Raw genomic sequence first — 23,520 nt, 5'->3', positions numbered from 1 at the left:
ATAATATTACCTGCTTCAGATGAATCTTTTATGAATTAGAATATGTGAAGCTCTTAACACAGTGTCTGGCATCTAGTAGGTGCTCAAGAAATGTTCATTACTATTTGTCCTATACCATTTTTTTTGTGTGTGCTTTGGGAATTTGTGCAAGTATCATAAAACCAGTTGACAAACTTTGTAGGAATACCTTGATATATGAAATAAAATATATTCAAATTTCTGTGCATAAGAAAGCTGTATAAAAAGAAAAAATGGGACTTTGAGGGATATGTACATATTTCTTTCATTTTATTTTTCTTTCTAATAGTACAGCTATCAAAATGCAAACTGATGGGGTCATTTCCAGGTATTTCTTTTTTTAGTGATTTGTTTCTCTAGGTGAGGTAATTTTAACCTGCAAACCCAAATGATAGGGCTTCTCTTAGGTACCAGCCCTCTCTCACTTCCTTTGATATGATTTCCTCTTCTTTGTTTCTGCTTCATCCCAAACAATGACTCTGAATCCTAGTTTCATCCTTTGTTTTATACTCCTTAAAATATAAGTTTAGCATGAAGGGCTCAGGCCCTTGCCTCCTAACTGATGGCTTCCTAGTCTAAATGCTGTTGAAAAACCAGTTCTTTTTTCATGTTCACTAATATTTATACCTCAGGGCTCATGATTCACACCATTGAAACTCCTCTGAGTCCCATTTTCTGATCAGCTTCCAATGTACTTCTCAGATTCTCTACTTATTGCTTGTGACAATTCTCCTTGAGCTCTAGCTTGACCATTTTGCAAGAATCAATGAAGAGTAGTTGGGAATTTGGGTTTACCAGGACCACATTATGGAATGCACAAGAATCAGAAATGGAAATTTATTCAATGCATAAGCTGACTTGCTGAAAAAAAAGGGGTAGGGACTGAGGGGAGAGAATGACATTTTATTATTACTAAACATTTGTATCTTTTCATTTTGATCATGTTAGGTATGCCCATGCAGCTATCAAAAGGCATGTAAAAATGAACATTTTAGAAATTATTTTCAAAAAGCAGTAAAAACAATTATACAGGACATTATGAAATTCAAATGCCATCATTAGGACCCAACTTCTGCAGGTTACTACTCTGGGTTCATCAAAAAAGGCTGTTCTGTGAATGGGCAGGCAAACAGGAAGAGGGTATTCCCTTGATTATTATAATAATAAAAATAATTAAAGAAACTTTCCTTTAGTTCGATAACCCTGCATAAATAGGCAACACAGTAAATCGAAATGTAAACATATGGTTTTCTGACACCAGTGTCGCAAATATATAACTAGTTGTGACTATAAGAATTTCTAAATTAACCCACTATCCCACTAGAGTGATTCTTACACTTTGCTTCTTTGTTGTGTAGTCCCTATGTATTTTTTCCCATTCATCATCTTCTGTATCCTGGTCAAATGTTTCAGGGTATGCTGGTAATTTGTCTTTGGGGCATTCTTCATAGTAACTCCTAACATATTTTCCCACAGACCACCCTTTGTATTCTTCAGGCATTTTGCATTCCAGGCCATTATAGTGGACGTTGTAATGGTGCTTTAACCAGTAGTAGAGGTAGTGGATGTTGTAGTCACATCTCCAAGGGTTATCTTTGAGCCACAGGAGTTTCAAAAAATACAAGTCTTCAAATACTCCATAGTCAAAGTTTTGCAGACTGTTGTTTGATAAATCTAACTCTTCTAAATTTGTGAGTCCTAGAAAAGCAGCTAGAAAGAGAAAATATTTAATATACCAATGAGTAATTGTGTTAAATGCAACTGTATGGTGTTTATAAGGACAAATATAAATTAAAAATAAGAGACTTAATTCACTCTGTTAAAAAGAAAGGAAAAGATTTTTCCTCCCCTCCTTTTTCTCAGAGCATTTACTTCAGAAAACTTGTAGTACTCTTTTGTCTCTTTGAAACATATAAATATCCTTTAGAAGATGAAGGCCTTTTGTCAGCTTTATGAGCCAGAAACGTCTTTCTCAAGGACCTGGGAGCCCTCTCGTTGAAATATAATCATCAAGAAAGATAGCAACCCTAACTCCCAGCTTTGGTAAGAGGGTAGGAGCCTTGATCCAAGTTGCAAAACTACCTCTTGTCATAAAGATGAAGGTTTGTTTTCCTGTTGATAAAGCCAATTTACTAACAAAGTTGGTCACCTCAATTACCAGGTAACGTTAGGATGAACTGTGTGTGACAAATGGTGCTGTCAAGTCCTCTTACTTAAGGACTAGTTATCATTTATCCTGAAAACATGTAGGCATTGGGTTGTATCTGCTCAGCTAAGTAAAATGTGAGATCTTTTTCTGTCTTTGCAATCTCTTAAAAGATTGCCTGTGACATGCATCACATTCTGGTGTAATGCTTATTCAATAATAAATATATTTTCTTTCTCTATTATCCTTGTGGAGAGGATTTCTATGTTGGGACAAGATTTTGGCTTTAATTGTATTTCCCTAACAGTACATGCATCTAAAATGGTAATTTCTAAAATATGTTTTTACTCAAGCAAAACTTTCCTCTCGATTATTAAATTGACTAGAACACAATATTTTATATGCAAAATCAGTTTTAAGTTAGCTTTCTATAACATGTATTTTGGGCTTGTGTGCATTCTTTATACTCACTGGAAAGATGCCACAAAAAAAGGCATGAATTAGGAAAATATTTCAAATATAAGTGTATAATAATGAAAATGTCTGGTGATGATTTGACATCTCCCTGGGGTATTAGTAAGCTCTGAAATGTATAGAAAATAGCTTTTTCCAGAGGAAATTATATTCCTATAGAGTCCAAAAACAAAACAATTTTATCAACATTTTGGAAACATCTGTTTGTGTTTTGGCAAACTATGGTAGCTATCAGCTTTGAATCTATATGTTTTTAATTCTACTGGGAGTGGATAATTAAAACAAATATCAAACACTTTAACACAAAATAAGACAACAAAAGCTTTTTTAAAGAGTAAAGAAATATAAACCTAGATTATCCCTATTTTAGTTGATATGAACTGCCCAGATACCCTAGAATTTATAGGTCAATCCTAATTTCAAATATTTTGTTTCTATTTCAAACATTTTCTCATTACTGTTTTAAAATACTGTTGTTAGAACATAAGGTGTCCTTATTTTGAATTTGGAAAACATGTTCTCACACCAATACCATCAAGCATTTTTATATCATTTGTTCTCAGACAAAACCTATAATTCCCCCTAAAAAGAATTCTGTTTTGGTGTAAAGCAAATAATTGGGAATGTGGGGTGGGGGAGGACAGACTGTGGAGAAGAGCAAAAGTCCAGCTCCTATAAGATAGTTCTGAAGATACTACATTTTTTTCCTGATTTGCTAACATTTGTGAGTCAATGATCTCAACAGTTTACTTTTCTTTAAACAAGTCAGCTTTTCAGATTGAAAGCATGTGTAAACATTGCCAGATTTTATTTTGGAAGCACTATACGTATCCAGGCACCGTGAAAGGCTAGTTTTCATGTTTCTTAAAGGAAGTAAAACTCCTAGTAGGGTGTCTTCTTTCCTTTTTTTGCAATAATATCTGGAATTTTATGAGATTGTTATTCACAGCTTTTAAAGACTGGCAGATCTTGCTGCATTTGTATATCTACCACCATAAGTTGTTAAGTAAGCCTTCTTTGGCAGTGTTTCATCTCAAGGCCCTGGAATAAAAAAGGTCTTTTATTTTAAAACTTCTTTGAGTCATTTTTACCAAACTGCTAAGATACTTTTTTATTCTAGAAGATATACCAAGAAAAATGGTTGGCTTTGGAAGGCATTCAATATATATCTGTTAATGTAGGAAATATTTTCCTGGGACTGAACTGAACAAAGGAGAAAAAGAATACTATTGCTCTTAGGACAGTTTATATTGTGCGTCAGCAAGAAAAACACATTGGGTTAACAACATCAAAAGTCCTTCAGGAGATCCCAAGGGTGGAAAAGGAATCCTTTCAATTATGGGAATTTCATAACTGATGAGGGGAGAATATCACTAGAAGTAAAACAAACCCATTTTGTACTATTATCTATCTCTCTGCATTGTCTTCTCTAATTTTTCTCTAGTTTTCTTTACATAATGTAGTTTTATTATAATTAAACATTGTTTGCACTATTATTCACTACTTTAATACATTTAACTTAGGCCACTAATATTATAGTCTCTTTTAGATATAGCTGTAAAACTTGTTTGCATGGATACTTTGGATAATTAGCTAAGGTCAAAGGAAATCAGACACTTGCCGAGGGACCTGTGACACAGCATGCTTGTCTTGAGGCTCTTTGGTTCTCATGGAGCAAAGGAGGGTCCTACCTCCAGACTCTTCTCCCTATGGCCTGGCTGATCTGCATGCTAGTGTGATGACTGCTTCATCTGGGAGAAGAGTGTCTCTGTAGTATTCCTACTCACTGTGAAATGAAAATTGCTTCTGACTTCACAGTTTGAAGATGCTGCCATGTTTATACTATCTGTACAGACTAAGGTAAAAGCGTGGCATATTGCTGGTCCCTTCGGAAATTTTTAAAATTATGATTTTCTTAATATTTTAAAACGTTATTAATGCTAAATATGGTTGTATAGCTCTAGAACATTCATTTTCAATTTTTAGTTCTACAACATTAAGGTCTTAATGTTCTATTAATGGTATTAAGCTACCATTAAGAAAAGCAGAAGAAACAATTGTACTCAAAATGTTTATGACATTAACATTGCATTATTAATAGTATTAATAATCATTTTTGTAGATAAGATTTTTCAATTGAAGGAGCACTGTTAAGGCACATATTTTATATATATATATATATATATATATATATAATCTGATTACTAGTGCAGTAATTCTCAGTTCTTCTAAATCCAGTGTATAGTTTACCACTCTTGTTTTTGCAAGAAGCTTTGCCTAGAAAATGGAAAAGAGATTTGAAGGATAGAAAAGAGAACTGATCTTGACCTAGGATTAGATAAAATATGATTGGCTCTTGTTTGAGCACATTTTATCTTAATTTATAAACTCGGTGCTTAGCAGCTTGTTTCAAGTTTACTTTAAATAAGTCATTGAAGTCATACTTTAGACAAGTTGGAACTTAACGAATAACAGAGAAAATGCCAAATCTGAATTTCCCTTTAAAAATCACTACATGTTTAGAATTTTATTGACCACTAGCCATACATCCACACTTTTATACTGTATTATATAAAACATTTTTACTGGGGCCAATTAAGTAACTGTTGTTTAGTAATATATAGTATTATATACTTCATCAAACAATAGTTTGGCAAATATTTTGAGTGCTAAACAAGTTCTAATTTAATCTAAACAAGTGCTAATTAAACAAGATCTAAATTCATAACATTTAATTTAAATTTAAATATTTTATTTTTTTTAACTTAATTGTATTTACTATAAATGTTGCCATAAGGGAAAGAGATAGAGAACACATGTCACCAGTTTAAAGAGCTATTCTGCGGAACTTACCAGGATCGATGAACTCAATGCCATTGCTGCTCAGGTTTAATTTCTTTAGCTTATGAACATCCTCAAACTCCTTGGGTCGAAGTTGGTTGATTTTATTATATGACAAGTCAAGTTTAACAATATCTGGAGGGATGTTGTTAGGAACTTTCTTCAACTCTGGAAAAATTAATAATATTCAGATTATCAACTTCTCCTGTTGCTCTCTTTTCCTCTTACCACTCTTACAATTAATTGTGTGACTGAAGCACCAGCTCTTAAAGGGGAAAGGATATGGAAAGCCAGAGAACACTGGTATGAGCAAGACTTAGCACGTGCTAAATTCCACCAAAGCCCAGTGGTGTTTAGAGGAGCACTCTTTGCTGAGCTTCCTCGAGGCAGCTGTGAGGAATCAAGAAGAGCAGGAGGCAGCACAGCTCAGGTGTCTCAGTCATCACATGGACTCACTCCTGCCTGTCCTTTAGAATCACCTAGGAAGCTTTACAAAAAGAAAGCTGAAATGAAATAAAATAAATCATACCTTCTATTTGTGCCCCTCCCAATTCCCTTCATACTCCCTTGGAGTTTTCACTATTAATTTTTGCCTCTTGGATGGACCTTTTTTTTTATCCCTCTCCTGAGGCCAACAAATAAGCTCAGGTCTCTCCACCTTAAAAAAAAAAAAAATCAAAACAAAAACTCTTGACCTTGGTGACCCTCAAATTTTTATCTTATTTCTCCTTTCCTTGGATGCTAAAATTTAAGAAAGAATTGTCCTGATTTGTTACCTCTGCTCCTCATCACACAGTTATCCCTGAATCCCTGTGATTTAGTTCACACTCCCATCACTCCCTGACTCTTCCCGGTGGACAGCAGTAACCTGCCTCCTCAGGAACAACAACAACAATAGTCCTGTGGCTGCTGTTGCAGGAAACACATCTGGAACAGGAGTCCACGGACATTTTGCAAGTTAATAGAAGATCGAGGCTCACCTAATTTATCTCCTACTATTTATGTTTGTCTTTAAACCATGCTTTTTAAAAATATGAAATATGTTTATTTTATATTTTGGCATAATACTTGCCCTTTCTCTGAATCCTTAGCAAAATATTCTGAAGAGATTTTAGTCCATTACAAGTAAGGCAAGTGAAACCTGTGAAGAGAACAAACATAGTCCCACAAAAGGAAACTAGAAGAAACAAGTAAGGTGTCCAGATTTATTGATGCCTGAGGAATAGCATGACCCAAAAGCTTTCTGGATAAGTAGAAATGCTTTGAACTAGGTCCAGTAAAATAAATTTATGAAAGGTGATATCCATTAATCTATAATGCCCCTTTTGGTACAGAATAACAGAATTCTTGATAAATTCTCCTGAATATTTAAAAACCTTCTGTTATTTATGATTTCTTAATTCATAGTATATTTACTTTCAGAAAGACTCAGGCTTATTTTTTTTCTAACTTTCAATTACTCAGAACCTATGGTCTTTAATGAGATGGTATTGGTCGTTCCTTCTTTAGTATCCCTATTTCTGTTAAATTTGCTTTTTCTTCTTGATGGGACCTCTTTTTACATTTTTATTTTTAAATCATGTTTATTCTATTACAGTTGTCTCAATTTTTCCTCCTTTGCCCTCCTCTACCCATCCCACTCCACCCCTTGCTCCCTCAGTCAATTCCCACTCTGTTGACCATGTCCATGGGTCATTCATACATGTTCTTTGTTTATTCCCTTTTTCTTTCCACCATTGTTCTCCTCCACCCCCTCTAGTCACTTTGAGTCTGCTCCATGTTTCCGTACCTGTGGTTTATTTCGTTTGTTAGTTTATTTTGTTGAATAGATTCCACTTATAGGTGAGATCATATGGTATTTGTCTTCCACTGACTGGCTTATTTCACATAGAATAATATTCTCCAGTTCCATCCCTATTGTTGCAAAAGGTAGGAGTTCCTTCATTCTTTCTTTTCTTAAACACAGATTTTATTTATTTATTTATTTTAATGTCAAAATCCATTATAAAATATTAAAAAATGTAAATCCATTGCTCCATTCACCTATGCATTCATTGGTTGTTTCTTGTATATACCACGACCAGGGATTGAACCCACAACCCTGGCATACCAGGACAATGCTCTAACCAAATGAGCTACCTGGCCAAGCTTCTTCTTGATGGGATCTTAGTTATCTTAGTATCAATGTGCAGGAACCATTCTAGGTGCTTTAACAAGTATTAAATGACAAGAACCCTAGGAGCAAGGTACTGTTATCCTCATTTTACAGATGAAGAACCTGAAGCAGAACTTGCCCACAGTCACGCTTCTAGGAATTAAACATAAACATGCTCTCCCCAAATCTATGCTTCTAACCAATGTGCTCTGCCTGTCATGATACCCTTCTGTTTCATTTATGCTGTTCCACCTGCTTAGAATCTTGAAGGCTGGCGTGCAGGATGAAGTGGGGGTAGCGGAGCATCTGGGGTGGAATCAATATATTGGGATGACAATGAGACCTTTCTGACTCTCTATTTAAAATAACATCTCCCTGCTTTCAAGTGGGTAATGATAATCCCCCACTTGAAATACCACAATTCCCTGCTTTGTCTCAATGGTAGTTGTTAACAACAGGCATAGTGTACATTTTACTGAATTTTAAAAAAAATTTTGCCCCTCCTCACCATGGAAATGTCATGAGGGAAGCTTAAAACAATGCCTAATATATTATAAATAAGTAAGTGGAATGTGGCAGACACCTTCTAAAATGGCATCTAATGATCTCCTCTACTGATATTCATGCCCTTGTACAAACCCTTCCCCTCGAGTATTGGCAGAACCTGGTGATTTGCTTCTAACAATAGAATGCAGCAACTGTAATGGATGTCCCTTCCATAATTAGGTTACAAGAAATTATGACTTTCGTTTTGTTAGCAGACTCTTTTGCTGGCTTTGATGATGCAAATTGCTATGTTAGAGAGGCTCTGTGACAAAGAATTAAAGGTGGCTTCTGGCCAATAGCTGGCAAGAAACTCAGGCCCCAGTCCAACAGCCCTTAAGGAATCAAATTCTGCCAACAGCCATATCAGCTTGGAAGGGAATCCTTTTTCAGTTCAGTCTTCAGATGAGACCATAGCCCTGAGACCTGGTCAACACCTTGACTGCAACCTTGTGAGAGGTCCTGAAGCAGAGGACTCAGCTAAAACCATGTCTGATTTTCTGACTCACACAAACTGTGAGATAATAAAATGTGTTGTTTTAAGCCATTAAGTTGTAGGGTAGTTAGGTAGCAGTAGATAACTAACTCATGGTAAATAATAGCAGCTCATTAAATGTTTGTTAGGTTTAATGATTCAGGAATATTGAGGCCTCTTGTAATAAAAATGCTTTGAAAATTTGAAATGATCTTACTTCCATCCTCTGAGAAGACATTGTTCCATTTGACCTAGAGTTGTGTCTGCCAACATACTGAAATGTGAAAGATTTTAAGACTTGAACTTATTATCATGTTGCAACAGTGAGGTAATCCACCATTTAGGATCAACAAGACCCTAATGGGAGAGCTACATTCTCTCTCGGGAACTACATGTAAACAAGGAGTTGGAGTTCTGGTGATAATTGAAAACCACAGAGACAATTGAGAACAGAGAGTAGAAATAATTTCTTGGCATTTAGCATTTGGAATAGATATTGAGAATGGCCGTGTCATCATCTCAGAAGGCTTTTCAAAGAAGAAAAGAGCTTATTTTTAAATCAAGAATCCCACCTCGTCTTACTTCTTCCCCTCCTACCACCTTGGTCCAAGCCACCATCACCTCTTGTCTGAGTTATCCCAATAGTGTCCTAAACCCATGTGATCCTGTTGAAACATAACTTAGATCATGTCATTTCTGTCATTTTCCCAAATGGCTTCCCATCCTCCAGATGGCAGAATCCTTCAATTGCTTTCCATCTCACTGTGAATAAAAGCCCAAGTCCTCACAAAGGCACTATGACGCTATTTAAGGCTGTTAGTCTTGTCACCAGAGCCAGCCTCTCTCCCCTAGGTTCTGGAAAGCAGCCTTTTTATCAGGGTTTGCTTGCTGAACCCACATCTGCTGGGCTGGATATGTGACCACTCTAGGACAAGCTAAAGTGGGTTAACCACAAATAAATATGTAGAAAAATAGGTCCATGAGAACACCCTGAAACCCAGCGTAAGCAATGTGGCAGATCTGTGGGTGCTGGAAAGGCATGGGAATTGCAGAACTGACTTTGAAATTGTTAGCAGCAGCCTTGGGTAAAAATAGGATCCACAAGTAATACCAGGAATTGCAAGCCAAAGCCTTCACTAGCATGGCTTAGAAAAACAAGGAAAAATTTTATTGTATAGATGGGCAAAAACAGTTCTTTATTTCTATAACTTTAAACTTGAATGATAATTGAAAATATTGATGTAAAGTATGTTTGCTTTGATAAAGATTACACAGATACTAATTTCTCCAGGCCAGGAACAAATCTGGTCACTGCTCCATTTCTAAACCAGGCATGACATTGTTATTATCTGCTACCTGAACTTCTTGGTACACCCTCAACAAATACCATATTTACTTGATTATCACCCTGAACAAACCTTGCCTCTTCCCCAACCAAGCCTTGCTGAATGTGAGGAGGAAATTGGCAAATTTTCTCCATATGTTTTCCAATTTAGTAGGCTATCTTGGCTGTTAGCAATGTCAGAACTACTCTGAAGGCTTGGAAGTAGTAGTTAAAGAAACATAAATGGGTCTGTCTGTTGCAAAAAAAAAAAAAATTCTTAATTATTGTTCAAGCCAGTGTAGAAATTAACTCCAGAGGCTGCTGGGAGCAGCTTATTGGCATAATTTCCCCAGCCCTGATCTTGGAGGTAAAAATGAATCCCTAAAAGGGGTAAATTATTCTGGTAAATGTGAAGCTACAGAGAAGTTTGAAAACTCCTTTCAATTATTTTTGGCAAATTCATTTACCTCAATATGGCATAAACATGCCTTTCAACTAATTTCACATTTATTTCCTTTGAAAGACTCAGTTTTGCTGGCAAAGTGCCTGTCTCCCAGTGAATAAAGCTATTATTCCTTTTTCTACTGTCAGATGTTTAAGACAAAAATAGTGATCTTTGAGGTCTATGTGGTCAAATTGGCGCATATTAGGTACCCTACACTCACCATCTGACTCATCATCTGTCAGCTGGGAAAGGCGCAACTCCTGAGTAGGGGAATCTGAATTCGGGTTCCCTGTGTGTGGGATCATGCGCATGGTGTACTGTACAGAGCTTAAGAAGGGTCCAAATTCCTAAAAATTCTTTTTTTTAAATCTTCACCTGAGGATATGTTTATTGATTTTAGATAGAAGAAAGGGGAGAGAGAAGAAAGGGGAGAGAGAGGGGGAGAGAGAGAGAGAAGAAAAAATGACATGAGAAACATTAATTGGTTGCTTCCCTTACGTGCCCCCACCCAGGATCCTCCCCACAACCTAGGTGTGTGCCCTGACAGGCTATTGAACTGCAAACTTTTGGTGCATGGGACAATGCTCCAATTAACTGGGCCACCTGGCCAGGGCACCAATTCTTCTTGGTTAATAGATGTATCCAGCATCTTGAAGGAAGAGAACATTTCATGGTGGTCAATGGCTTAGGAACTGCTTGGGGACAGCCCCTGTAACCTCAGAAGGGAAACTTGAGTTCTCTACACCTGTTTCTTCATTTATAAAACGAGGATAATAATAGTACTTCTGACTTCCGGCCAATATGGAGGCATAGGTAGAAACACTTTGCCTTCTCACACAACCAAAAGAAGGACAACAGCAAATTTAAAAACAAAAAACAGCTGAACTGCTGGAAAATCAAACTGTATGGAAGTCCAACAAGGAGTTAAAGAAGAACTATTCATCCAGACTGGTAGGAGGGGCAGAGAGGATGAACAGCAAGGTGGAGGCTGGAGGACTGGGTGGGTGAGACAGCTGCAGGTAGTCCCACGTTTGCATGTGGATAAACTGCGGAGAACAGCTGGGGAGCAAGACAGATTGCACAACCCAGGGTTCCAGGCTGAGGAAAAAAGGCCCCAAAACCTCTGGCTGTAAAATACTGTGGGGGTTGCAGCAGTGGGAGAAACTCCAAGGCTCACAGAACTATTCATTGGACAGACCACAGGTCCCAGAACATACACAAACCCACCCTCCCAGTTATTAGCAACAGAAGGGCCCAGTATGCTTGTGGGGAGCAGGGGAAGTGACTGAAAGCTGGCTGAAGCCGAGAAAGTGGCACTGTTCCCTCTTTGATGCCTTCCCCACATACAGCGCCACAACAAAGCGATGTGAGTTGCCCCTCACTGGTGAATACCTATGGCTCTGCCCCTTATAATTTAACAGGTGTGCTGAAACAAAGAACTATGGTCCAAATAAAGAACAGATAAAAACTCCAAAAAAAGAACTAGGCGACGAACAGATAGCCAACTTATCAGATGCAGAGTTCAAAACACTGGTAATCAGGATTCTCACAGAAATGGTTGAGAACGGTTGCAAAATAGAGGAAAAAGTGAAGGCTATACAAAGTGAAATAAAGGAAAGTATACAGGGAACCAACAGTGAAGGGAAGGAAACCAGGACTTGAATCAATGATTTGGAGCAAAAGGAAGAAATAAACATTCAGCCAGAACAGAATGAAGCAACAAAAATTCAAAAACATGAGGAGATGCTTAGGAACCTCTGGGAAAACTGTAAACCATCCAACATCCGAATCATAGGGGTGCCAGAAGAGAAGAGGAAGAGCAAGAAATCGAAAACTTATTTGAAAAAATAATGAAGGAGAACTTCCCCAACCTGGGGAAGGCAATAGACTTCCAAGAAGTCCAGGAAGCTCAGACAGTCCCAAAGAAGTTGGACCAAAGGAAGCACATACCAAGGCACATCATAATTACCTCACCCAAGATGAAAGATAAGGAGAGACTCTTAAAAGCAGCAAGAGAAAAGGAGACAGTTACCTACAAAGAAGCTCCCATAAGACTATCAGCTGATTTATCAAAATAAACCTTACAGGCAAGAAGGGTCTGGAAAGAAGTATTCAAAGTCATGAAAGGCAAGGACCTATATCCAAGATTACTGTATCCAGCAAAGCTATCATTTAGACTAACAACAACTGAACTTAAAAACAAAACAAAAACAAAATGAACTAAGCAAACTATAACAGGAACAGATTCACAGAAATGGAGATCAGAGGAGAGAGGGAGGGGGGAAAATGGGGGAAACAGTACACGGAATAAGAAGCATAAATGATAGGTACAAAATAGACGGAGGAGGTTAAGAATAGTATAGGAAATGGAGAAGCTAAAGAACTGATATGTACGACCCATGGACATGAGCTAAGGGAGGGTAAGGGGTTGCTGATGGGAGAGGGGTTCAGGGCAGAGGGGAATAAAAGGGAGAAAAAAATGGGACAACTGTAATAACATAATAATATGTACTTTAAAAAAATAAAATAAAATTACTGATACATTAAAAAACAATAGTATTTCCTTAAGGTTGTGAGCAGTAAATGAAATAATGCATGAAACTTCTGTCTGAGGCACACCAAACATTTAGATGACAGCTCTTACTCATTAATATCATTACTAGTTTCACTCTTGATATCATGTTTTAGGCATTTTTTGATCCTATATAGTGTCTAACGTGGCACACAAAAGTATTACTACATTCTGGCAGGGAGCTAAAGATGAACATTGTAGAACAATTATCTTAGCATTTGACATTTATTACCTATTTATAGAGTGGGATAGGGAAAACTACAGTAAAATATATTCAGATTGTCATACTTGACATGATTTTTAACCTCTATGGATTTGTTTTTAATGGTTGCCTAAAATTATTGCTTTGCAAGATCAAAGCAGCTCAATTATTATCATCAATCTGAACATGGCTATGTGCCAGGCAGCACCAAAGGGTGTTTAACAGATAAGGTCTTTGCCTTAAAACTTATAGGAATCAAAAATATACCAAAATATTAAAGATAACCAATAGATTTATATCAACCATAGTGGAAGTGATTTATATTCATTATATTAAAGGACAAAACTACTCTTCATTTTATCTAAACTTTATCTACATTTTTAAATCTAAAAATTATAGCCTCTGACTTCTCTAGTCATTAACATGTGGCAGAACTAGAATTGTCTTTTAGTGCATGACCCTATATTACATATGCTATGTATGTCGTTAAATTTTATTTTTTTATATTGTTTTCTGGTATTTTTAAAGCAAAGGTAATGAATTTATTAGGTATATCTGGAAGGCTGTGTTTAGACAATAACTGAAGAAAATAAAGCAATAAAAATGATTTTTTTTGTTTCTTTTTTCCAAGAGAGAGGTAGAAATAGGCTCAGAGGGAGAAAATGGCCCAAGTAAAGCAGTAAAAAAAGATTCTTTAACAGGCTATCTCTTCTTAAATGTCAGTGTAGTCCATCTATAGAAGTCTTTAACTTTGTGTTGATGTCAATTTTTCTCAGATAATTAATGAACTTTACCTTCTTACTCTTTATCACCTGATGCACCAAGTACAAAATAACTTTAGCTTGAGGCTAGAACCTCAGCAATATCAAGTAATTTTTCTAACCCAGGTTTTTAAGCATCACAAAGGAAATTCTAGTAGAACACATTCTTCAGAATGAAGCACTACTCACTGTAACAATATCAGGGAAATTCCACCTCATCTGCTACAGAGAAACTACATATACTGACTTTTCTGGAACTCTTTAATGCTTCCATTCTTAAGACAGCTGCTTGTTTGAATATAAACAAATTAATTCTAGAAGACAGCAGGCTCAGGTAGACCAAGATTCAAATCTTTGCTTTGCTGTTAACCCTGAGACCTCAGCCAAGTGATTCACTTTTCCTGAGACTCATTTTCCTCAGTGTAAATGGGGATAAACTACCTTCCTGACAGTCAACTTTGGACAGTGTGTGTGGAGTACCTGGAACATAGTAGGTTCTCAATTAATAAAAACTCTTAATTCAGAGAATCCTAGAACAGCATCCCCTAGGTTATGATGCTGTAATTGCTCTCATGTGGCATCGAATTATATACAGTTCACAAGTGACATAGTAAGCAAACCTTTCCATGTCACATGGCAGTGATGTGATCTAACCAGGTACCACCTTCCAGGGTCAGATAGAAGGGGGCAAGCCTTGGGCATAACTTTGCCGGTAAATTAACAAATTTACTGCTGGCTCAGGTTGCCTGCTTCTGCAATATAAATGAAGTCCTGCCAGGGTTCCCTTGAGAGGAGTCAGAATCTCTGTTCCTAGCCTTCCCTTTCTATTCTTAAAGAAACAAAACAAAGCAAAATTTTACAAAATAAGTGGAAGGAAGATACCATGCCCCATAAGACCCTAATTCAATGGCATCCGGCTTTAATTTAATATTACAAATAAGTTATTAATCCATGCCAGAAATGAAAGTCAGACACTGTCATATGGCTTGTTATCCTAGAGTAGATGAGCAGTTCCCAGGCTACACTTTGAGAACATCTTCACTAATATGTCAAGAGTATTACTAAAAATCTCCCTTCTGTTTTATTTCATGAATTTATTTTGTGTGCAGATCCTGTGCAGTACTAACCCAAGATTGTGTGGGATATAAAACCTACTGATGATTTTCAGGAAGTAGGTTATATTTTGGAAAGATTCCCTTAGTCACATAGTTCTTAGATTAAATACTTTCAGCTTAATTTTTTTCAATGTTTTTGTGTTTTATTTTGGGTGACTTGGGAACAATTAAGATATAGAATGTTAGCAAGTGCTTACTAAAGCCTTAAGACTGAATTATAAGATACACCATCACTACAGAGCACTTGGCCTCCCTCTGAGAGTGCTCTCACCTGTCCAGTTCTGCACGTGGTTTTCCTTGAGATTTTCCTTTCCTCACAGATGCACATGTTTTGATTTTACCTGGGGTAAGTTGGGTTATGTAGACAACAATTTGCACTTGTTTTCATACCCATTGGTTTACCTACATAAATTAAATTACATTAGATTTAAGATTAAAGGAATTTCTTATGGACACAGCTTGCAATGAGCAAATAAAAGTAAAACCCAGACTCTACAAGATGGCAATGAAGTGGATAGAAGCTACACTAACCTCTCAGGATCAAACTGGAATGACAACTAAGTTATAGAAAAATCATCCTGAAAAACCAACTGAACACAAGCTGGAGAGAAGTCTTATAACCAATGACTTACAGAAGAAATCACATCACCACAAGAAGACTGGTAGGGAGTGTAGAGGTGTGAGAGGGCTGGCTGGGATCCCACAGGTGGCAGCTGAAATGCTGGAGGGATACTTCATCAGCCTGGGGGTTGCCCCTGAGAAGTGCAGGGTCTAAACACCAAGCTTATCTCCCTAGCCTAGAGCACCAGACCTGGAAAGGACCCCAAATAAAATTTGACTGTGAGAAGCAGTGGGATTTCTGTCTTCCAGAGAAAGACAGCTAGAGATGCAGAGAGCCTCCTAAAGGGCTAACACAAAAAAATTTCATTTGAAGCCACTTACCCTGGGCTCCAGGAGAGGACAGGAAGAGTGGACTAGAGACACATGAGGAGAGACTGGGGTTGGAGGTTCTGGGGAGAGGGCTAAAGGGACAGCCACCAGGATCACTGTACTGAGTCATTCCCCATACTGCAGAAGCCACCTTTCTTGGGCAGAGCACTGCCCTCCAAGTAGTATCAGCTTAGGAAGAAGCAACAGCTCCACCTGCAGGAATCCATCTCACCCCATCCATGGAGCATAAGCCAGGCTGCTGAGTACAACTGGAGGCTATTTCAGTGATTAAGCCTAACAGCAAAGGCAGATCTCTGGGAGCTCTGAGACTTTAGCTGACCCTCCCCTTGGCCGGCGCTGGTAGAAGCCAGCTTTGGAGTACAGCTTTGTTCTATCTGCACACACTCAGACCCAGCAGAGGGAGACAGAAGATGTGGATTACTGATAGCTCCAACAGGTACACCAGGGCCAGTCACAGGTACTGTCTAACACAGGTCTGAACCAGTCTCTTTGTGGATCTACCTAACATATAGAAACACACACACAGAGGCATACAAAATGGGAAGAGAAATAAATAGCCCCAAAATGAAAGAACTTGCCAGAAAAAGAACTAAATGAAATGGAGGCAAGCAATTTATCAGACATAGAATTTAGAGTAATGATTATAAGGATACTCAACAGCATGAAAAAGGACAGAAACCATTAAAAAAAACACCAGGCAGAAATAAAGAATGTGGATCAAGATGGCAACATAGGCAGACATGGCTCCATCTTCACACAACCACTTCAAAATTACAACTAAAATATAGAACAACCATCATTCAGAACCATCAGAAATTGAGTTGAATGGAAGTCTGACAAATACAGAATTAAAGAAACCTCATCAATTCAGACTGGTAGGAGGGGAGCCAATGCGGAACAGGCTGGTCCCCGACACCAACACATGTGGTGGATAATAATTTGGGTGGGACGTCTTGGGAGTGAAGAGTCCAGCCCCAACCAGGTCCCAACTAGGCCCTCCAACCCAGGGTTCCAGTGCCAGGAAGATAAGTCCCCAAAACCTCTGACTGCAAAAACCAGTAAAGACTAAGTTGGTAGAAAAAATTTCTGGAGCCCAAGTGTGAAATCACCTACTCAACTCATTCCCTCTGAGCTCAAGTACTGGAATAGCAGCTTGAAAGGCACCAGTGATATACTAGGAGGAACTGAAGTGTCTGGCATCAAAGCAAGCAGAGGCCATTGTACCTTTTCTAAACCCTCTCCCAACAGAGCCATAGAGCCAGCCAGCTGGTGCCATATCTGATACTCTATCAACTTAGCTAACACTGTTTGACCCACCTTGGAGATTCCCAGAAACTCCACCCCATCCAACTTACAGGCCTACAAAAGCTACTTTTCCATATGAATAGCTGGTCTTGGTTCGTGTTTCACAACTTCCTAAATCCTCTCAAAAGCAACTGCTGGCATCAGTGAGCCCTAGGCCTAGCACTAGAAGCAGCCAGTCTACATTCACAGCTTGGAATCACCAAGCCCAGCACAAGTAGCTGCCATCTCAGATTGCTTTATAGCTCAGGCAGGGTGGCCCCAGGCAAAACAGGAGTGGGGCTGACTTTGGCCTGCACCAATTAGGAAACCACAGGGCCAAAACACCCAGTGGACAGCTACAGGCCACATCAGAACACCACCACCCTGACCCTGCACAGCTGATCTTCCACGGAGGCTGGAGGTTCATGGTAAGTGGACACAGCCAATCCTTGGCCTGGATAAATCCCTTACCACTGATCTGCCAACAGCAACCAAGACTCGACTTGGGGTGTACTCAGCTCACAGGAAGAGTGCACCTCAAGTACTGAACTTGGGTGATAGTGGAGTCTGTGCCACCGACCCTAAAGGACCCCTCCTACATTAGGCAACACTACCAAGACATGGAGTCAAAGCAGCTCTATCAAATACAAGGAAACAAACACAGGGAGGATGCCAAAATGAGGAGACAAAGAAACATGGTCCAAATGAAAGAACACATCAAAACTCCAGAAAAAGAACTAAACAAAATGGTGATAAGCTACCTATCAGATGCATAGTTCAAAACACCAGTTATTAGGATGCTCAAGGAACTTAGAGAGGACCTCAGCAGCATAAAAAAAAAAAATTCCAGTCAGAAATTAAGGATTCACTAATTGAAATAAAGAATAATTTACAGGGAAACAACAGTAGAGTTAATGAAGTTGAGAATCAAATCAATGATTTGGAACATAAGAAAGCAAAAAACAACCAATCAGAACAAGAAGAAGAAAAAAGAATCCAAAAATATGAAGATCATATAGCAGTCTCTGGGACAACTTCAAGAGGTACAACATTCGCATCACAGAGGTGCCAGAAAGAGAAGAGAAAGAGCAAGATATTGGAAATCTATTTGAAAAAAAAAAAAGAAAGAAAGAAAACTTCCTTAATTTGGTGAAGGAAATAGACATGCAAATCCGGGAAGCACGGAAATTCCCAAACAAGATGGGTGCAAAGAGACCCACTCAAAGACACATCATAATTAAAACGCCAAAGTTTACAGCTAAAGAGAGAATCTTAAAAGCAGCAAGAGAAAAGAAGTTAGTTACCTACAGGGGAGTTGCAACAAGACTGTCAGCTAATTTTTCAAAAGAAACTTGGTAGGTTAGAAGGGACTAGCAAGAAATATTCAAAGTCATGAAAGAAGGGACCTACAGCCCGATTGCTGTACCCAGAGAAGCTATCATTCAGAATCAAAGGGCAGATAAAGAGCTTGCCAGACAAGAGAAAACTAAAGGAGTTCATCATCACCAAACCATTATGATATGAAATGTTAATGGACTTATTTAAGAAAAAGAAGATCAAAACCATGAGCAATAAAATGACAAAAATATATATCCATCGACAGCTGAATCTAAAAAAGCAAATGAAGCAAAGAAGAAGAACAGAGAGAGAATTATGGATATGGAGAATGTTTTGGTGGAGGAGTTGTGGGGCAATGGGTGAAGAGGTGAGGGTATTAAAAAGTACAAATGGGTAGTTACAGAATAGCTATGAGGATTTAAAGTACAGTATAGGAAATGGAGTAGCCAAAGCACTTACATGTATGACCTGCGGGCATGAACAAAGGTGGGAGTATTGCCTGAGGGACATTCTGAGAAGAAATAACACCTATTCTCAAACCATTCCAAAAAAAATTCAAGATGAGAGAACTCCCAAGATCATTTTTTTAGGCCTTTATTACCCTAATTCCAAAACCAGATAAAGACACTACAATGAAAGAAAATTATAGATCAGTATCCCTAAGGAACATACATGCTAAATCCTCCACAAACTGTTAGTAAACCAAATACAGCAATACTTCAAAAAGATCATACACCATGATCAGGTGATTATTCCATGAATTCATGATTGGGACAGCATTTGCAAATCAATAAATGTGATTCACCACATAAACAAAATGAAGGATAAAAACCACATGAACATGTCATTAAATGTAGGAAAAACTTTTGATGAAACCCAGCACCAATTTATGATCAAAACCCTCAGCAGAGTGGGAATAGAGGGAACATACCTAAAAATAATAAAGACCTTATATAACAAACCCATTGCCAGCATCACACTCAATGGGCAAAAACTATAAGCATTGCCCTTAAGATTGGGAACAAGACAGGGATGTCCACATTCATCTCTCTTATTCAACATAGTACTATTAGTCCTAGCCATAGCAATCAGACAAGAAGAAGAAATAAAAGGCATCCAAATTGGAAAGAAGTAAAACTGTCTTTATCTGCAGATGACATTTAGTGTACATAGAGAACGCCAAAATTTCCACCAAGAAACTACTTGAACTGATAAATGATTTCAGCAAAGTAGCAGGATACAAAATTGATATCCAGAAATCAGTAACTTTTTTATACGCCAATAATAAACTAACAGAAAGGGAAATTAAGAAAACAATCTCATTCGCAATTGCTTCAAAAAGAATAAAATATTTAGGATTAAATCTAACCTAGGATGTAAAAGACCTGGCCTCAGAGAAATTAAAGAAGATACAAATAAGAGGAAGCATACCATGTTTATGGATAGGAAGAACTAACATCATTAAAATGTCCAAGCTACCCAAAGCGATCTACAGATTCAATGCATTTTCTATCAAGATTCCAATGTCATATTTCACACAAGTGGAACAAATATTTCAAGTATTTATAAGGAATCACAAAAGGACCCACATAGTAACAGCAATCCAAAAACGAAGAACAAAACTGGAAGAATCACACTACCTAATATCAAACTAGACTATAAGGCCATAGTAATCAAAACAGCATCGTAATTGTACAAAAACCATATTAATGGAATGGAATACGAACCCAGAAATAAACCCACACCTTTATAGCCAATTAATATTTGACAGAGGAAATAAGCACATACAACGAATGGGCTAATGATAGTTTATTCAATAAATGGTGTTGGGAAAATTAGGCAGATATGTGCAGAAAAATGAAACTAAACCACCTTCTCACACCACACACAAGAATAAATTCAAAATGGATTAAAGACTTAACTGTTAAACTCAAAACCATTGAAATCGTAGAAGAAAACACAGGCAGCAAAATCTCAGACATTGTTCACAGCTATATTTTATCTGATATATCTCCCCAGGCAAGAAAAACAAAAGAAAAATAAAACAACTGGGACACATCAAACTAAAAAGCTTTTGCACAGCAAAGGAGATGATCAACATAATAAAAAGACAACCCCATGGGGAGAGAACAATTTGTCCAATACATCTGATAAGGGGTAAATATCCAAAATTTATAAAGAACTTACATAACACCACCACAAAAACAAACAATCCAATTAAAAAATGAGCAAAGGACCTGAATAGACACTTCTCCAAACAAAACATACAGATGGCCAATAGACATGAAAAGATGCTCGATGCCACTAATCATCAGAGAAATGCAAATGAAAACCACAGTGAGATACCATCTCATACCTGTCAGAATGGCTATCATCAAGAAATCAGCAAACAACAAGTGCTGGCAAGAATGTAGAGAAGGGGGAACTCTTTTGCACTGTTTTTGGGAATGCAGACTGGTGCAGCCACTGTGGAAAGCAGCATGGAGATACCTCAAAAAATTAAAAATGGATCTGCCTTTTGACCCAGTGATTCCACTTCTGGGAATACATCAAAAGAAGCCCAAAACACTAATGTAGAAGAACATAAGCACCCCGATGTTCATTGGAGTGTATTTACAATCACCAACATATGGAAGCAGCCCAAGCGTCCTTCAGGAGGTGAGTGGATAAAACAGCTATGGGACATTTACACAATGGAGTACTACTCTGCCATAAAAAAGAAAATTTTAGCATTTGCAACAGCATGAATGAACCTGGAGGACATTATACTAAGTGAAATAAGACAGAGAAAGAAAAGTACCATATGATTTCAGCTATATGTGGAATCTAATGAACAAACTGAACTAAGTAGCAAAATAGTGAGAGACTCAGAGAGAGCAGGATGACAGCTATTCGGTGGCAAGGTTAGAGGGTAAAGGGATTGAGGAAAGAGGAAAAAGGACACATGGATATGAACAACAGTATGGTGCTTGCAGAGGAGAAGGACATATGAGGGGGATAAATGGTAATGGAAAAAAAGACAATTAAAAAATACCAATCAAAATAAATAAATAAATAAAGGAATACAGTGCTTTAACTTAAAAAAGGAGATGAGGACCCTTATTGCTGTTCCTCCTTCCCTCCTCCAATGTCCCCATATCACCAACCATCTTGAGTTTGGACCCCAGGAAAGCCTGGAGTAGGTTCCATTGTCATGGAAGAAAGATTTCTAGGGGAAGTTACACCCAAAACTTCAAGGCATGGTTAGGTGTAGGAAGAGTTTTAAGATTTAAAGAATATTTAAAATCATCCATGAAAATGATGATTCACTTTAAAAAAGTGATTTCACTTTAAAATGAAAAAGTAAGAAACTTACAAACCTTTCCTTTTGCAGTCCAGTGTTTGTATGGGAAACACGTAAATGTGGCAAAGAGAAGAGTCCACCTCAGGCTTCCTGACTGGGGGTCTCCCTGACACTTGGGTTTTGGGATCCAATTCTTCCTTTTCTTCTTCATCACATAACTCTTCAGATTTTATCTGCCGCAGTTTTTTATTTTTTAGCTCTTCTGGGCTTTTGCACTTGGCGTAGTTCCCCAAATTTCGATTCTTTGGAATCTGCAACATTGAAATAAGTGTTTCTATGTCACAAGTACAGTGCCAGGGGTTGTCATAAAGGCGCAGGTAGCTCAGGAGGGGTGTATAAATGAACACTTCTTCTGTCAAGACTCTGATCCGGTTATGCTGCAGTAAGAGTGTGGTAAGTTTATTTAAACCAAAGAAAGCCTCACTCTCAATTTTGGAGATCTCATTCTGTTGCAGATCCAAGCTTTTAAGATTTCTAAACTTGGAAAACATGTTGTCCTTCAATACGCGGATCTTGTTTCTTGCTAGCAACATGTGCAGCAAATCGTGAGGCCAGCCAGGCAGCACATAAAGTAGTTTTCTTTCTTGACAATCTAAGTATTTCTCATGAAGATATGTGTACACTTCGCAGGGGAGGTCTGGTGTAGAGCGTTTGACTGGGTTGAAGCCTCTCCGGCCCCCACCCACCTGGCCATGATTCGTTTGGTTTTTCACACCCCCAGGGTCTGTCCTGCGGAGCTCAGCGGCTTTACAAAAGAAAAGCAGGGTTATGATGGTAACCACGTGCATCCTGACATCCAGCTGGCCCCAATTACTTAGTGCAACAGATGGAACAATGAAATTATTCCTTTGAAATCCAAGTTTGGGTAATTTTAACTAATGCACATCAGGAACAATGAGATCCAGCTGAGGTATGGTGGAGTCCCTAGGTTGCAGGAGAAAAAAACATTTAGTTAAGGACCACTGCGAGCACTGTCATTGACAGATAATAGCAATTTTTTTATTTTAAGCAAAGGCATTCCAGATAATAAAGACATATTAAGAATAGTGGTGTATAAGGCTCTGCACCCTCCTATGTGCCTTGGTTAGTGGCTAAATGTTTGAGCCCTGAATTCAAATCCAGACTCTCCTAATTGCGTAACTGTGCAACCACAGGCTAATTATTTAACCTCATCTTCTGCACCTGTAAAATGGGACCGAGGCTACCTCTAGTATTGTTGAGGGGATGAATCGGGCTTCACAGTGCCTGGTCCAGGGGAAGTATCCCACAAGGTTAGGGCTTAGCATTATGAAAACTGAAACCTGTAGCTGATCATCACATTGGATTCAAGAAATTAGGGGTTTCTCCTTATGGCCTTGAGATGTGCGAATAGGAGGACTCCTATGGCTATCTTCCTGAGCTTATTTCTTTCTCTCATTTATTGTCCCCCAATCACCAGTCATGTTTACTGTGGGCTCCAGAAATGCTCAGTGTAAATTGCAACTGTCCTAGATATGTCCCGCACAGCTTGGCTCAAAGGCCTCTTTCGCAGTG

At 38.1% G+C, this 23,520-nt stretch overlaps 2 protein-coding genes across 2 annotated transcripts in view; one reads left to right on the top strand and one right to left on the bottom strand.

Moving 5' to 3' along the window:
• Positions 1-23,520, top strand: part of FBXL13 (F-box and leucine rich repeat protein 13) — a 234,885-nt gene that overhangs the window by 74,914 nt on the left and 136,451 nt on the right. The gene's annotated exons all lie outside the window — the stretch shown is intronic.
• On the bottom strand, positions 1,331-22,775 carry LRRC17 (leucine rich repeat containing 17). The gene is made up of 3 exons (XM_054564350.1): positions 22,004-22,775; positions 5,492-5,647; positions 1,331-1,728 (listed from the first exon to the last, which is right to left on the bottom strand). Exons 1-3 carry the CDS (start codon positions 22,773-22,775, stop codon positions 1,331-1,333), a joined length of 1,326 nt encoding a protein of 441 aa, XP_054420325.1.

The sequence above is a fragment of the Pteronotus mesoamericanus genome, unplaced genomic scaffold, assembly GCF_021234165.1.
Source record: "Pteronotus mesoamericanus isolate MK-2021 breed Mesoamerican mustached bat unplaced genomic scaffold, CSHL_Meso_final scaffold_85, whole genome shotgun sequence".
Taxonomy (NCBI): domain Eukaryota; kingdom Metazoa; phylum Chordata; class Mammalia; order Chiroptera; family Mormoopidae; genus Pteronotus; species Pteronotus mesoamericanus.
The sequence above is the reverse complement of the archived record's forward strand: the minus strand, read 5'-3'. Positions and strand labels throughout refer to the sequence as shown.